This window comes from Lepisma saccharinum, chromosome 7, assembly GCF_977018435.1.
Source record: "Lepisma saccharinum chromosome 7, izLepSacc3.1, whole genome shotgun sequence".
Classification (NCBI taxonomy): Eukaryota; Metazoa; Arthropoda; class Insecta; order Zygentoma; family Lepismatidae; genus Lepisma; species Lepisma saccharinum.
This window is the reverse complement of record NC_139235.1, coordinates 79367890-79383692: the sequence shown is the minus strand read 5'-3', so window position 1 is coordinate 79383692 and position 15803 is coordinate 79367890. Positions and strand designations below refer to the sequence as shown.

At 37.6% G+C, this 15803-nt stretch overlaps 1 protein-coding gene across 2 annotated transcripts in view; it reads right to left on the bottom strand.

Moving 5' to 3' along the window:
* Dnah3 (dynein heavy chain 3, axonemal) overlaps positions 1-15803 on the bottom strand; it is a 266334-nt gene that overhangs the window by 20153 nt on the left and 230378 nt on the right. For both annotated transcript variants that reach the window (XM_083125480.1, XM_083125481.1), the window contains exons 61-64: positions 12633-12883; positions 8753-8910; positions 7279-7438; positions 3257-3445 (exon numbers count right to left, since the gene is read on the bottom strand). In XM_083125480.1, coding sequence (XP_082981606.1) covers positions 3257-3445; positions 7279-7438; positions 8753-8910; positions 12633-12883 — 758 coding nt within the window. The remainder of the gene's footprint in view (positions 1-3256; positions 3446-7278; positions 7439-8752; positions 8911-12632; positions 12884-15803) is intronic.

The window sequence follows — 15803 nt, the reverse complement described above, 5'->3', positions numbered from 1 at the left end:
CAAAAACTCAAAAAGACGCTCGCGTCAATTGGTGCAAACAAATGCTCAATAAATACAATTGTGGTGCTTCAAAAGACGTATATAAGATTGTAACAGGTGACGAATCATGGATATATGCACATGAGCCGGAACGTAAACAGCAGTCGACTGTATGGGTGTTTCAAGATGAACCCAATCCAACAAAAGTTGTTCGCGCTCGAAGCACATCGAAACAAATGGTCGCCTGTTTTTTCGGGAAAACTGGTCATGTGGCAACTGTGCCTTTAGAGGAACGTAGAACGGTCAACTCTGAATGGTACACAACAATTTGTTTGCCAAAGGTCTTCGGTCAAATACGGAAAACAAACAAACGCCGTCGGATCATTCTTCATCAAGACAATGCCAGCTGTCACACATCTCGTCTAACAACCGACTTTATGAACAGTCAAAAAATCGAATTGATGGGTCATCCGCCGTACAGTCCTGATTTGGCACCCAATGACTTCTTCTTGTTCCCGAATGTCAAGAATAAATTGCGTGGACAACGATTTTCGTCTGCGGAAGACGCCGTTGATGCGTTCAAAAACCATATTATGGAGGTGTCTCAAGAAGATTGGAAAAACTGCTTTGACAAATGGTTCGAACGAATGCAAAAGTGTATTGACCATAAAGGAGAATACTTCGAAAAACAATAAAGCAGTCTTCAATGCCAAATTCCTGTATTTTCATTGTTAGGCTCAAAATATAAATAGTGACCCTCGTATTATGTACATAAAGTAGTGATGTAACTGATATTGCTAAAGAATCAGTACAGAAATTACTGCTTCTGATATCAATATTCTATTAATCTGATATGAATAGTAAATATCCTGTGAAGAACACAAACGGTCTGTTTCCCTCAATTAATATGAAACCAGGTGATTCCAATGTCCCACACTGTGAATGTGTAGTCTAATGCCTCAGGATTTGGGCTCCGGCTACGGGATGCTGGTTCGAGTCTCCTCGGGGAAGGGTAACAACTTTTCTCCTGATTTCTGCCTGTGTATCGGATCATTGGCCACCCACCATCATGAGGAAATTAGAGAGCTACAAATGAGTAACGTAACCTGGTCGTGGAACTGTTACCTTGTTATATTGCACTTTGGTGGTTAAAGTGTGTGGAGTGATCTCGCCACTAAAGATACTGGGTTTGAGTCCTGACTTAGGCATTTCTTCATCAATTTCATGTAATCATCATTCACCCTCATCATCTCAATTAGCACAGAGGCAGAAAGTAACATAAAATACAAATTCAAAATACCTCGTTATACATCTTAACCTTTAAACAGCCGAGCCGGTTTCCGAAAGTAACCCCTCTCTCGCCGCGGCCTTTGCATGCGATTTTTTACACTTATTTCAGAAAAACGTTATACCTCTGAGACCATTTGAGCAATCTACTTCGGATAACTTTTGTTTGAAAGCAAAAACAACGGAAAACACAATCGTGTACAATTCAGAAAGCCCAAGTGAGAAAAACGGGGTTGGGAGGGGCCAAGTCCCTAAATTTCAATGGAAAAAAAATCTGGCGTTCACCCCCTTTTCTCCTGTTATTTTGGAAAAAGGGTGCAAAGTTTTGCATTGTTTTCAAAGAATAGACCTTTTGCAACAAAGTGAAACTTGTTCCAAGTCTCTAGTCCTCATACAGGCTGAAATATGATGCAATATGTACAATCCTGCATTTTGGCAAAAATGGTTAATTTGCATATTAGAGAATAAATTAGTATATCTCGGAGACTATTTGAGCAATCTACTTCGGATAACTTTTGTTTGAAAGCAAAAAAATCGGAGCACGTGATCGTGTACAATTCAGAAAGAAAAAAAAATCTGGCGTTCGCCCCCTCTTCTCCCGTTATTTTGGAAAAAGGGCACAAACTTTTGCATTGTTTTCAAAGAGTAGACCTTTTGCAACAAAGTGAAACTTGTTTCAAGTCCCTAGTTCTCATACATGCTGAAATATGACGCAATATGTACAATCCTGCATTTTGGCTAAAAATAGCAAATTTGCATATTAGAGAAAAAGGGGAGGGGGGAGGGGGGGTCATATATGACCCATTGGCTGTTTTTGCCTATAATTTCTATGGGTCATATATGAATCATTGGCTGTTTAAAGGTTAAGTACGGAAGTGTATTAATGATTTAATATTGGTTATCAATACTGGTACTTCATTTGTATTGGTTAAAATTTTATATCCCACTATTATACTAGCGAAAGTCAAATGATAACCTTAAAAGTCAGACTATAATTACAGGACAGACTGTAAACAAGAGGTATTGATTGTTATTTACAAAACGATCTCAAGGCTGGAACACTGATCAAGTGAGTTTCACAACACCACTTTTGTCTACCGAGCCAGCCTGGCCTCGCCTGATTTTTCGCTGTCGATGTTTTACCTGTGTGGAATCGTCTCTGCTAGTGCTACCAGAATGGGTCTGTTGCCATTGAAACACTGTAGACGTCGACGTTGCCTGGTTCCTCCCAGCGTAGAGGTGTCAATTCAACAAATTGGGCATACACAGGAAATTTACTATGTAAATATTTTGATATTACATCTTCTGTGTGTGCCTAATTTAATGAATTGACGTCTCTACATTAGGAGGAACCAGGCAACATCAACATCTACAGTGTTTCAAAGGCAACAGATCCAATTGCCGTAGCACAAACAGAGACGATTCCACACAGGTAAAACAGCAACAGCGAAAAATCAGGTGAGGCCAGGCTGGCTCAGTAGCTCAGTGGTAGAGCAATGGCATAGTTCGAGTCCTGGTCGAGCCAGCATTTTTCGCTGAAATATCTACGTAATACATCTCCTGTGTGTGCCTGATTTAATGACCACTTTTCTCATTTTAAAGATGCACCAGCAAGGAGCAGTGGTTTCTTGCCCTCTCGAAGCCTAAAACTTATAGACATTCTATGGCAAATGAAAACTCAATGTGTCTATGCATGCTTACCATGCCAGCAAGTTTACAAATAGAAGAGCAAGTTCGACAATGGCCTCAGTTCACACGCAGATGGGTGGAAATACCTTCGCAATGCCTCATAAATGACGGCACATAGATTTCTTCTTGAGATATACAGGCACTAACTCAGACTTGAAAATACATGTGGATCAGCAATGGGTCTATGTTAGAATGCAGCAAACTTGTGTAACTTTACATACAGAAATCTACTAGATAAAAAACAAAAACAAATTTAAGGTTTTCATTTCACCGTCCCTTGTATATCAAATTTGAAGTTTACCTGTTTTAAAACAGTGTTCATGGAATTCATATAGAGCACTGGATATTGCTTTGATACAGCAGCTAAGTCATATGGTGGAGGAAGTTTGGATAAAATATCTGCTGCTATATCCAACGCCATGCTTCCTGTCCCGGCATCACCACCTCCTGAAGAGATTTCAGTCTGCGTGAAGAGGACACCTAGCAACAGCTGAAATAGAGTCCAAGATGAAATCATGACGTTTCAAACAATAATTTTAAACCTAATTTCATATTTGTCTACAACCCTAAACATAACTGATCCTTTATTACTATGCCACAATTTATTTATTAATAATTAATTTCAAGGGTGCATATTTGCACAAAATAAAAAAAAATCGAAAGGTACTTACGAGTAAAATTGTAAGGATTGAAGCAAAAAAAAAAAATACCAGCTTACAGTCTCATGAAGGTTGAGAATGACTGATATAATTTATTTTCCAAACTTGTAGCTTGTGACTGAATCTTGTTTAAGCAGCTGATGATGATCAATAGTGTTAATTTACTACAAAAAGAACTGCATGCTGGTAGTTTCAAATTAAGTATGACCTTCAGTTATCTTTAGTACAAGCTGTACCTCACTTTTCATCCTATTTTACATAAAAGAAAAGTGACCAATACATGAATAAATATGCAGGGTTCCCACGTGAACTTGAAATGTATTTTCCCTGAGACTTCCATGAGTTTTCCAGAATCTTCAATTTTTTTTCAGAGTAGTCAATACACAGTGCACCCTCCTTCATGGCCGCGTGGTCTAAGGCACTGTGCTTTGGGCTCCAACTGCGGGACAGCATGGGTTAGAGTACACCTGGGTTCTTGGCCTGTGTATAGGACCAGTGGCAACCCACCATCATGAGGAAATTGGGGAGCTACGAGTGAGTAGTGTACTCCAGTCTCTGAAATCTCCTATAACAACCGGTGGTTCAACGTGCTGATCCCACGTCACCCCATTACCGGTTGAAGATCTCCACACCTCTAGGTAGAAACGTGAGAGGGAGACTGGTAGTCGGGACATCTGCCTAGGCCCTTCAAGGACTGTAGAGCCACAGGTTATATTATTATATATACAATACACAGTGCAATATTGTTTATTTATTTTTTTTACAATAAACTACATTACCCCTCATAGCCATAACATCACCACCATATTATTATTATTATTATTATTATTAGAGATGAGATGGACTAGCTGATTGATTGATTTAAACTGTTTAGGTACTTTGGTCTTTGGGGTAATTTTGCACCCTTCTAAGTATATGGGGAAAATTCCCTTATCTAAAAACCCTTACCTTAAAATTTTAAAAAAGTAAAGGCGTGTAAAGAGATGTTTGAGAAAGGTTAAAAATACAAGTTGCAAAGGGACTTCCACAGAACAAACACGAAATTTAAAAAATAGTCTAAAAACTTCCTCAGGAACAGTGTAAAAGGGCCGCTCTTCTCAAAAAAGATAAAAACACTTGGTAAAACACTGTCATCTCCTCCCAACATGAATGGAAGATAAATCGTTGGGTTAAAACTCTGAGGAAATTAAAATCAGCACATGCGAGAAGAATGCGCCGAACACTTAAAACAACATTACAGATACGACACAGCAGAGGGTCCAGCCCTTGCAGCAAATGGCAATGTGTGAGACAGCTGTGTCAGATTCGAAGCAGAGTTAGGATGACATATTCTCGGCGAGAGAGAGAACGAGAACAAGGTGGACGAGAAAGCTGTCATCTGCAACAGGAGACTTGGTGGTAGCATCGCTCCTTCATTCTCCTTGATGCCTACATGACTGGGGACCCAGCACAAGCAAACTAATTGTTACTCTATCGGTATGGGCATATCTGTGTATCAGTAATGTTACTGATAATTTTAGCCATATTTTATTACTTATATGAATAAGAAAATACAATTGTATGTCATGGTTTTGTGACATGTCTAAATAAGCAGTAAAAAGGTAAAAGGTAAAGTGCTCCCCTGTGCATAGCACCATGCCATGAAGGCGTATAGGGGGTGTGGGCGTAACGCCCCACACTTTCTTGATCCAGTCGTGAGTGGGGGTGATGTGTTGTTGTGTGATGTTTCCCCCAGGTACCCATGTTATTCGATGCTGGGTGTGCGCCGGGGCCACCTCCACCGTTAGAAAAGTTCCCGGATTTGAACCGGCCGGGGATCGAACCTGGGACCTTTAGCATGGTAGTCAGACACATTACCGACTGAGCCATCGCGGCCACCTAAATAAGCAGTTCATTATTAAAGTAAATCATATTGAATCACTTGGTTACATACAATAATTGAGGAGGTGAATGAATGTTATGCAAGAATCATTTGCAATTTTGCATTGGCTCAGTTATCGGAATCAGTAAATTTTATATCGGTAGTTTATCGGTACTGGGAAATACTTCACATCACATCAGTTCACTTTCTGAAATCAAACTAAATGAAGAATCCCTGTGCATATATAATTAAGGTCTACGGTTACAGATATTTGTCTGAGTTAACACCTATCCCAACTGTTTTGCAGTACACAAAATAACATTCCAAACATACCACATATAGAACAAATATTTTCACACTTTTGAAAAACACATTTACAAATGGACACAATATCAATTAATCTGTACTGAAAAATAAACATATACGAGGGCTATTCAGAAATCAACTTCCAATTGGCTCGTAGAAAGCAATACACAACCGAAGCAACATGGCGCATGCGCAGCAGCCAACAGTAATCTGTAATTGTCCACACACACAACCGCAGTCCATTTGCTTCAACAGTATGCTAGTACGAATTGATGAACATGGATGCTCATATTGCTGTTCCCGCCAGTTGTGAAGTGGGTGATGTGATTTGTTTTCTTCAAGCAGGAATCAAAGCAGCCGAAATTCATCGCCGATTGTGTCCTGGAAATTTGAGGAAATTCCTCGGAGAGTTGTGAAATTGTGATATGGCGTTTTGCTCACACAATTTCTTCAATTTGTCGGACAAGTTCATCGGTCACAATTGAAGGTCTTCCTTGACTTCCTTCATTATGCAAATCCACATGCCCAGCCTTAAATTTCCTGCTCCAGTCAGCCTTAAATTTCCTGCTCCAGTCAGTCTCTCACAGCACTATATCACTTATAACACCATTACCATAAATATGACACAGTAGACGATGAATTTCAGCTGCGTTGACTCCTGCTTGAAGGAATCGAATCATACCTCACAACTGGTGGGAGCAGTAATACGAGCGTCCATGTTCGTCAGTTCCTACTTGCGCACTGTTGAAGGAAATGAGCTATTGTTGTGTGTGGAGTGTGATTACACATTACTGCTGTCTAATGCGCATGTTCCATGTTGCTTTGGTTATGTATTGCTTCTTATGAGCCAATCGGAAGTTGATTTCTGAATAGCCTGTGTCTTCAAAGCAGCTTGTGTGAAGAAAATCAACAGGTAGGAGAACATTCTAACCCATCAGATGTACTTCAATGTGACTCAATTAGGTGATTTTGCCTGAGATTTCCCTGCGAATTTTACTTTTTTCAAATTCCCTGAGATTTCCAGGTTTTTCCAGGTGTGTGGGAACCCTGAGATGGTATTTGGTAATACCTTCAACCAATATCAAAACATGCTTTCAAAAAGAAAAGAAAAAGGATTACCTTCCACTACACTGTACAGTACATAGACTTACACAAAGGCTCTTTAGCTAAATTCTAAAGGTAAAGGTAAAAAAAAAAGGTAAAGTTACCCGTGCATATAGCACCATGCCATGAAGGCACACTTTATGCTCGATTTTGTTCATTTTGGAGGTGATGTGACCAGCACCATGCTCTGGCTGCCTTTACCCCTCCAGGGTTCCCCCCAGGTACACATTGATTTCAGGCTGGGCAAATCCCAGATCCACTTTATGCAGGGACAAGGTCTGAAAAATTCCCACTTTATTCCCACCCTGGAAATAGAAACTGGGTCCCCTTCACGGTAGTCACCGCGGCACTAGCTAAATTCTATGTTTCATTATAAATTGCAAAAATTGATACCTCCTGAGTTTCCTGATTGTTCTTGCTTATGTCTGCATTATCGTGAAGACCAAATACTTCTGGCAGTGGGTTCAATGGTAGAGAACGAATATATTTTATAGTGTTGATGTACGTTGGGTCAGTGGGGATGAAGTAAACACCACTCTCTGAAAATGTGTACCTGTAACAAAAAAAGAGTCACTTATAATTTTTTAATGAATATCTTAAACCACTGGATTAATTGCAAGTATGAAATGAGATAATCACAAAGCACATACTGCTTTCAACAGGTAAAATTACAAGTAGCATTCAAAATACAAGCATGTAAGATGTTGAGATTTTTTAAGTATTAGAACTATTAAATTAACAATACTTCATTCAAAAAAAATTGTAATATCTTTAATCAAAAATATTATTCCCAATAATAACAAAATGAAGCTAGTGATTAACAAAATAATTGAACTTACAACTGTAATAGAAAAATAAAAAAATAAAAATTTAAGGACTTCACAGTCACCATTAAGCCCACAACTTAATATTCTACTTAATCTGACCTGATATGGTATATACCGTATTTCCTCGCATATAAGATACACTCTTTTCCTTTACAAATAGGTCTGAAAAACAGGGTACATCTTATGTGGCGATACTCAGGTTACACCACCAGGAAGAAGGAAGAGGCCGAGCATTTCACAAATTTGTGAATGCATTAAAGCTTCATGGGATGCTGTGAAAACTAAGAAGGTGGTTAAATCATTCAAGAAGTGTGGCATTAGTAATGCACTGGATAGGTAGTAGAGAGAACAATTTGTTGTATGAGGAATCAGATTCTGATTCAGAAGAGGTTTAAGTGACTCTTCATTTACATAGCTCTGGAGATGAATGTCTGGGTTTTGACGAAGATGATTAAAATGTATTATTTTGCTAGTTAGATTACATAAGTTATTTGTTGAGAGTAGATCTGCTTATTACTTTATATTTGAAATATTGTAAATTACATATAATATTCAGTGATAAACCTTATACGCCGGTGCATCTTATATGCCAGCAAATACGGTACTTATATCCTTAATATAGGTGGTATTAGTATCTGAAAGAATCTTGTTCCAATCAACTTGAAGATTTATAAATTATTATTCTTGGCAATTTTCCATTACAGAAGACACTTATATTATAATAAATGTGGCAACCTGTATCATTGCCAAAAATTATATTACACATTTTATTACTGACACAAATCTATATCACTCTGAGATCAGAATACCTTCTATTGTATGTAAGCTGGTAGAATAAGTGATTGTATAATAAAATTACACCAAAATAGTCTTCCATAGAAATAACATACTGGAGAATAAACAAATATAGTAATATATTAATGCACAATTTGGTCTGAGTGACAGAAAACATGTGTGTGTCAGACAGTGGGAGAAGAATTTTGAACAGAGACAATTTTTCAACAACACTGAAACAAGAATACAGACTGGCAAGTACTCACGTTTCATCAGAAAGAGTTTCTGGTGTATAGAAAGTTGACAGTAAAGACATGAGGAGCCTTCGATCTTTATCGTCTGTTACGCGACCTCCGTAATTGCATTCTCCAGTTAAATATGTTAGAGCATCGAAAGGAATATCCTCATAGTCATTAAGGAACATCTGAAATTATGAATAAGAGATAAATTGAAAAAGAGGTAAATATAATTAGTAAGTATCTTTTTAACATGTGGCCAATAACTTGAAATTATAATGTACAATAGGAAAGTTGATTTGTAAAAGATTGGATATGTTTAACACTTGAATGCTCACATAACCACCGTTCTGAAATAAGAAAAGTGGATGAATATAAGGTGCTCGTTCTTGTTCCAAATTTATGACAAGTGGGGAAGAAGAATGAATGAGTTATACCCTGTTACAGCTAACTGTGGAGCAGAGCTGCGCATAGCGGCAGAGGAGGAGAAGGGAAATCAAGTGGTGAAAATGCAGCATTGCCAACCATACAGTCCTAACTGTACATATATGGAAATTTCATAGCATGTATGGACATAAGGCCGAGACCTTAGTCCATACGCTAAATGTACAGCTTATCAAAATTTGCACTTGCTGTCTTATCCATAAGAAATTCTTGAACCAAGCGGACGGAACTGGAGATGAAAATACGGCCCGTTTGTCATGTGCGTATGGCATTATCCTCTTCAAAAGTTTGCAACACTGACAGAGTGAAGCAGGAAAAGCAGGTAACTCCAGTCGCCCATTACGCAATCCCATTTCTCTCACTGTTCATTTGTGGAGCAGTCTCGCGTCACTACTTGTTCTCGTTCGCCTGGTCTACAGTTAGCTGGTACAGGGTATAACATTTTTGGGTACGTCAACACATATGGTCATTGTGCACCCTTCAAAGTATATAAGGAACCATCCTCTTATCTAAAAATCGTACCTTAAGGTTAAAAAGGGGTGCAAAGAGACCCTTGAGAAAGGTTATAAAGGGTAAAGGAACCTGCACAGGAAAAACACAACACATTAAAAAGGTAAGGCGAGATTAAAAACTTCCTCAGAAATAGTATAAAATGCCTGCTCTTCTCAAAAGGCTAAAACATATGTTAAAACACTGGCATCTTCCACACATGAATGATAAACAGTTGTAAAGATTAAAAAGTTTGTCTGAGGAAAGTGAAATCGGCACACTCAATAATAATAATATGCTGAAAATAACAAGGGTGTCTACCATTTCATAAAAACAAAATTTTCTGACTTTTCCAGGTTTTCCAGACCAAGTCATTAGGACAATTCTTGTATTTAAATATGTGTATGAAATGGTCACTATACTTTAGCAAAACATCACACTTACTCAACCAAGTTTTTAGAATATTCACATGTTAAAATTAATGATGAGAACAGAAACTAACTGTCTGATAGGAGTATCAGAGATGAGCTTTTACGAAATACTTGCCGCATATTGACTAATGTTTAACAAAGATTCTCTTTTATAAAAAATCAGAACAATTATAGCATAAATAATACATACTTCACAAAAATATAGTAATAATGTATTAATCCTAATATCTACCAAACACAACAAAAAATTGCAATAAGATAATGGAAAATTTCAATGGCTGCTTAGTGTAGTAGATTTCTTTTACTTGTAGTTCAGAACATGATCCCTTTTCCTAGAGTATTTGCTACAAAATTTTTGCTGTAACCACTGTAAATACTCAGTACATCAAACTGAAATATAGTTTGCCTACAACCAATTTATAATTTCTTGCCTTGTCCCATTTTTCTTTGTTCAAAAACCTATTTTTAGTGTGGTACTACAAAAATATTGAATTTTCCAGAAAAATAGTAAACTTCCCTGATATTTCCATGACCCTGACTTTTCCAGGATTTCCAGACTGGTAGACATTACGTACACCACACATTGGAGGGTCCAGCCCTTTCAGCAAATGACCATGGGTGATACTGCTGTGTCCAATCTGAAGTTGAGTTAAAATGACTTCTTGTTGGGGGGGGATAATACAAGGAATGCCATGATTCAATGGTGGGTTTGATGGTGCAAAGCTTGTTCCCCGGCACCTCATCCCACTCTTCCTGCCAGATCTTCAAAAGGAATGAACCACATTCTGAAGGTCTCTGGTTGGTACAAGGTGCACTAGCATATCCTCATCTGCATCATCATTCTTGGCAGCAGCATCAGCTCCTTCAATTCTCTCGATACCCACGTGACAAGGGACCCAGCAGAAGTGAACTTTGGTACTAACAGATAACGACACAAGCCGTCAAGTAATATGCTGCACTGTGCCTGGAAGAGAGCAAATCCAGACTGTGGAGCACACTAATCACATCACAGCAAATGAGAATTCTTTGGAAAGTATGAACTTAAGCAAAATTAAGCACCTTTAGGACTGCATAGCGTTCTGCCATGTAGATGGAAGAGGCAGGGTTTTTGACATAATCCTTGATGTACAGACTTGTTGTTTTATTAACACTAAACTAGGACCGACTGAATACTGATTCCAATGTATCAGTATCGGTCGATACCAGTGATATCGGTATCAGAAAGCATTGGTTGGATTTCTGACAGATACAGGCCTGTACTTTCCAACATTTTCATTGTTTGCATGGTCCCCACGTGACACTTTTGCGGAGTTTTATTATTCTGTTAGGCAAAATTCGAAGTTTATATTGATTTTGTACAAATATTATGTGAAAAAATGTACGTATATGGTGACAGTATCTAAAAAATTTTAAGGGGGGTTGTAACCAAGTGCCTCAAAATAATAATAATAAAAATAATGTTTAAACTAAAATAATTATAATTGTATTATATTAAATAAAATAGTATTAATTAAAATATTCAAATTAATTAATATTATATTTTTATTGAATAAATCTGTATAAGAATAGTGATATTACAGAATTTATTCATTATCTAGCTTATGTGTAATTAAGGTCGGCAAAATTTGTAAAAGAAAAAAAATGCTCTGTTAAGAAAATTAGTGTCAAATAGATAAAGAATTTAGTATTTATTGAATAAAAAAAGGATGTTAGATCGAGTTCACGAAAAATAAAGTTCCTGGTAATATTTTATGAATATTACGTTATAAGCAGTGCTCGAAAAATCTTCTTCAGAGCTAGGAGCCAGCTCTGAAATTCAGGTGCCAGGAAACCACCTACTGGCAATTGTGCATACTATAAGAAGTTGAGCATCACCACATTCAAAACATCGCTAAATCATGTGAGAAAGCAGAAAATTAGGGGTTGGGGGACAAAGAGTAAGGAATAGTTCCTGATTCTATGAAATGTTCAAAACGTTGATAAAAAAATCATTTGCTAACTTACGCTGTACTGCAATTTGAACTTGGAATCTTCAAAATTTCGTACATGCAAAAAAAAAAAACTGCAATATTACAGCAAAAGATCAGTCGCCAGGCTGAAATTTTTAGTCGCCATGGCAACCTGGCAACTGGGATTTTTCGAGCTCTGGTTATAAGTAGTAATAAATCTTGCATAAATCTTTTTGATTCCGTCATATGATCACAATATAATCCTTGCCTTCCAATAAGTTTGGCAAAAATGAATAATCCTCGTTTAAACAAAAGTATATTTTCATTATTTAATTTTGGTTATTTTATTATTTCATTTTTATTATTTAATTTTTGTACTTTGTAAATCTTCTGGGGGGAGGGTCCAAACCCCCCTAAATAGATTGATGCTTATAAATGAAGTAGAATACTCCACACTAATATTAATCAATACTTTAAACAACTTTTAATTGTTACAATTTTCAAGCATTGGTATCAGTAACAATGAGAATCGGTATCAGTTCAAACTGGTATCGGCTCAGCCCTACGCAAAACCTAATCTAAATTCAAACAACTTACCTGCAGCTGCATAACGCTTATTCTGAGATCAGATTCATTGAACTCGTATGGTATGTTCCAGCCTAGAGGCCCAAACTTTCTCCTCTCTTGCACCACAGCATGGAAGAAGCACAAGCTGAACAACAGGCGCCTCCACTCTTCCTCTTTCAGGCACCCATTGAAGAAATTAGGATTCGAAACAGGATCGCTGATGTATGATCGGAAAAGGTTATTCCTCAGTCCTTTCGGAGCTTCATTTGTCATTTTTATTCCTGAAGAAAGGCAAGTATAAAAATATCAACATTATTCATAAATATTTCAGCAAAATTCAGATAAGAGACATACTAATCAATAATTTATTGTTACTGACTGACACAGATATGTCAATAAATTGCCAATAATTACGAGGGAAGGCTGAAAAGTTCTTGACCTCCCTTACCAAAATATATGTGTAATTATTGTTATATACTCCCTCTGCCCCATAATTATAGTCCGTATGCCAAAATGGTAACTTTTTTATTTATTTTCTTTTGGATACTTGATCAGCCAATTTGTACTGATCCTTGAGTAATAACGTTGTATGACTCTCTCCCGTGTTTCAATTTCTTCTTCTGTATACACAAGTGTGACAGATCGGACAAGTATTTTGTGACAACAAACACAAGTGTACCGGACAATAATTATGGGACAGAGGGAGTATGTGTTATTTCATATGCCAGTTTGCAGAATGATAACACTCTCTGTTAATTTGTTTTTAAGCCATTAAAGGAACAATGGTAGAGAAGAATGTGGAAACGTATTATGTTTCTGCACAACAATGCTCCCTCACAAAAGGCTGTGAAGACACTGGCTATTTGAAGTATATGGGTTTCATGCACAAATCATCCACAAATTACCTATTTCCTAACTGAAAAATACACTATAAGGAGATAACATTTTTAAGGTTTCAGATGTGATAACAGCAGCAGCGCAGTTGTTTTGTGAAAAAATAATTCCCCTTGGAAGGGTTAAAGAAACATAAGGCATGATGTACCAAGTATGTTGAATTTTGGGGTGAATATGTGGAATAGCAAGGAAGTTCTAGATGATTCCCTTCTTGGTTGGGCCGAGAACTTTTCATCCCCCCCTCTTGCCCCCTTTCGAATGTTGACTTAATTTTCTATAAAAAGTGTAACTGAGCACAGTCCCATTATTCTGTTATTGCTTGTATAAATACAAAAGTATATTTTATTTATTTATTTATTCTAGTTATGCAAAAGAAATTTATAATATTCAGTTTTGTTTTTTTCTCCTGAGTAATTACATGAAGGCATTGGATGCATTATTGATGTGTAAACTCCTGAAATAGTATCACTCTTTGCTGGAGAAGGCATCTGATGCGAATTTAATGCAATGTATATCTCCTGGAGTATATGTGGTAATGAGGATGAATGATGAACTGATGAAGTAGATGGTCAGACAAACACATTGAACCAGGGTTTGAAACGAGACCTGTGGCGTTGCAGTGTTACCCTGAATAGTGCTCCTTTGAGGCCAGCTTGATAGTTTCTTCTTCAGAATTCCCCAGAAAGAGAGGATAAAAACAGTTCATTTTATCAATAAATTTGCTGTTTATTGGAGTTTCCCATAAGCCCAAGGAGAGTTTCAAATACGAAACTGGATAGACGATTAATTGATTGAATTGTTGGTTTAAGTCCACTTTATGCACAGAAAGGCAGGCTAATCAGGACTGGACCTACAGTTTAAAGTGGGATCTGAACCACTATGTGCCTTCACCGGTTATCGAACCCGGGACCCCTTGATCCGGATAGACAAGCATGACGGCAATTGGTCTAGAGTTCCGAGAATGTGGAACGGTGGTGTCACAGAGAAGGCAAGAAAATGCATGAAATCAGAGGAGAAAGATTTGCTGCAGTTGTTCAGAACATGAGATGCATTTTCGTTTGTATGCAATTGCGATACGAAACTACGCACATTAAAAATGTGCCGATAGCTGATATGAAGTGTTCCATAATAAAATCAGAACAGAAGTTCCTTCAGTGAACATTTTCAGTTGCTACTGGTTGGGTATAGAGAACAGAAAGGGGAAAAGTTATAATTTAAAATTTATACGTGAAGTGGAGGCTAATCCACATAAAGCTTAAGAATCTAACTTTTAGATTCGTTAATTTACCACTTTATGACAGAAATAACATATATTATGTACATCTTGTTCCTTACAATAGAAAGAATTGCAGTATTTTAATAATGATTTCACATGGAATATAAATCGGATTTGTAAGTAATTCTCAGTTATACAAATTATTTTGTCTTCACCTTGACATATGTATAACTCAGGTTCAACTGTATCATATTTTTCTTATTCAGCATTGCCTTTCTGCCACTTCTGATCATTGGTGATCTGATGAAACCGATGAACATGAGCATTGGCAGGGGGGTCTAACCAGTCAGTCGAACCCCCCCCCCCTAGAAGTTTCCATCTACTTTTTTTCAATTTATGGCAATTTATAAACAAAGCACTTTATTTCACCTCATTTTGCGTCAGTTTAAAAATGGTCTTGAGATATCGAATTTGGTATGAAACTTTCATAATTTGCAACACTGAAACTCTGTTAATTTGTAACTTTCACACGTTTTGAAGCTTCTTATACGAGGTGCATCCAGAAAGTAAGTTTCCCTATTTTTTTAAAAAAATCAACAACACAGTTTCAGGAAACCATTTATTGGCAACAGGTACAGCAAAGGTTCAGCTATTTTTCAACATAGCAACCACCAGAATTGAGACACTTGTCATATCGTGGTATCAACTTTTGGATCCCACTGTCGTAGAACTCTGCCGCCTATGAATGGAACCAGCGTGTGACAGACGTCTTCAGCTCTTCGTCGTTGCCAAAAGGCTCACCGTAGGACAGGAATTTCTTGAGGTGCAAGAAAACGTGAAAATCGTGGGAAGCCAGATCAGGACTATAAGGTGGATGATCAAACAACTCCCAGCCAAATTCCGTCAAAATAGCTGCTGTGCGCCGAGCCGTATGTGGACAAGCATTGTCATGCAGGAGCACAACACCTGCAGTAAGCATGCCACGCCTCTTGTTTTGAATGGCACGTCGCAATTTCCTTAGTGTTTCACAGTAATGGTCAGCGTTCACCGTTTCACCTCTGGGGAGGAAGTCAATGAGCAAAATGCCCCAA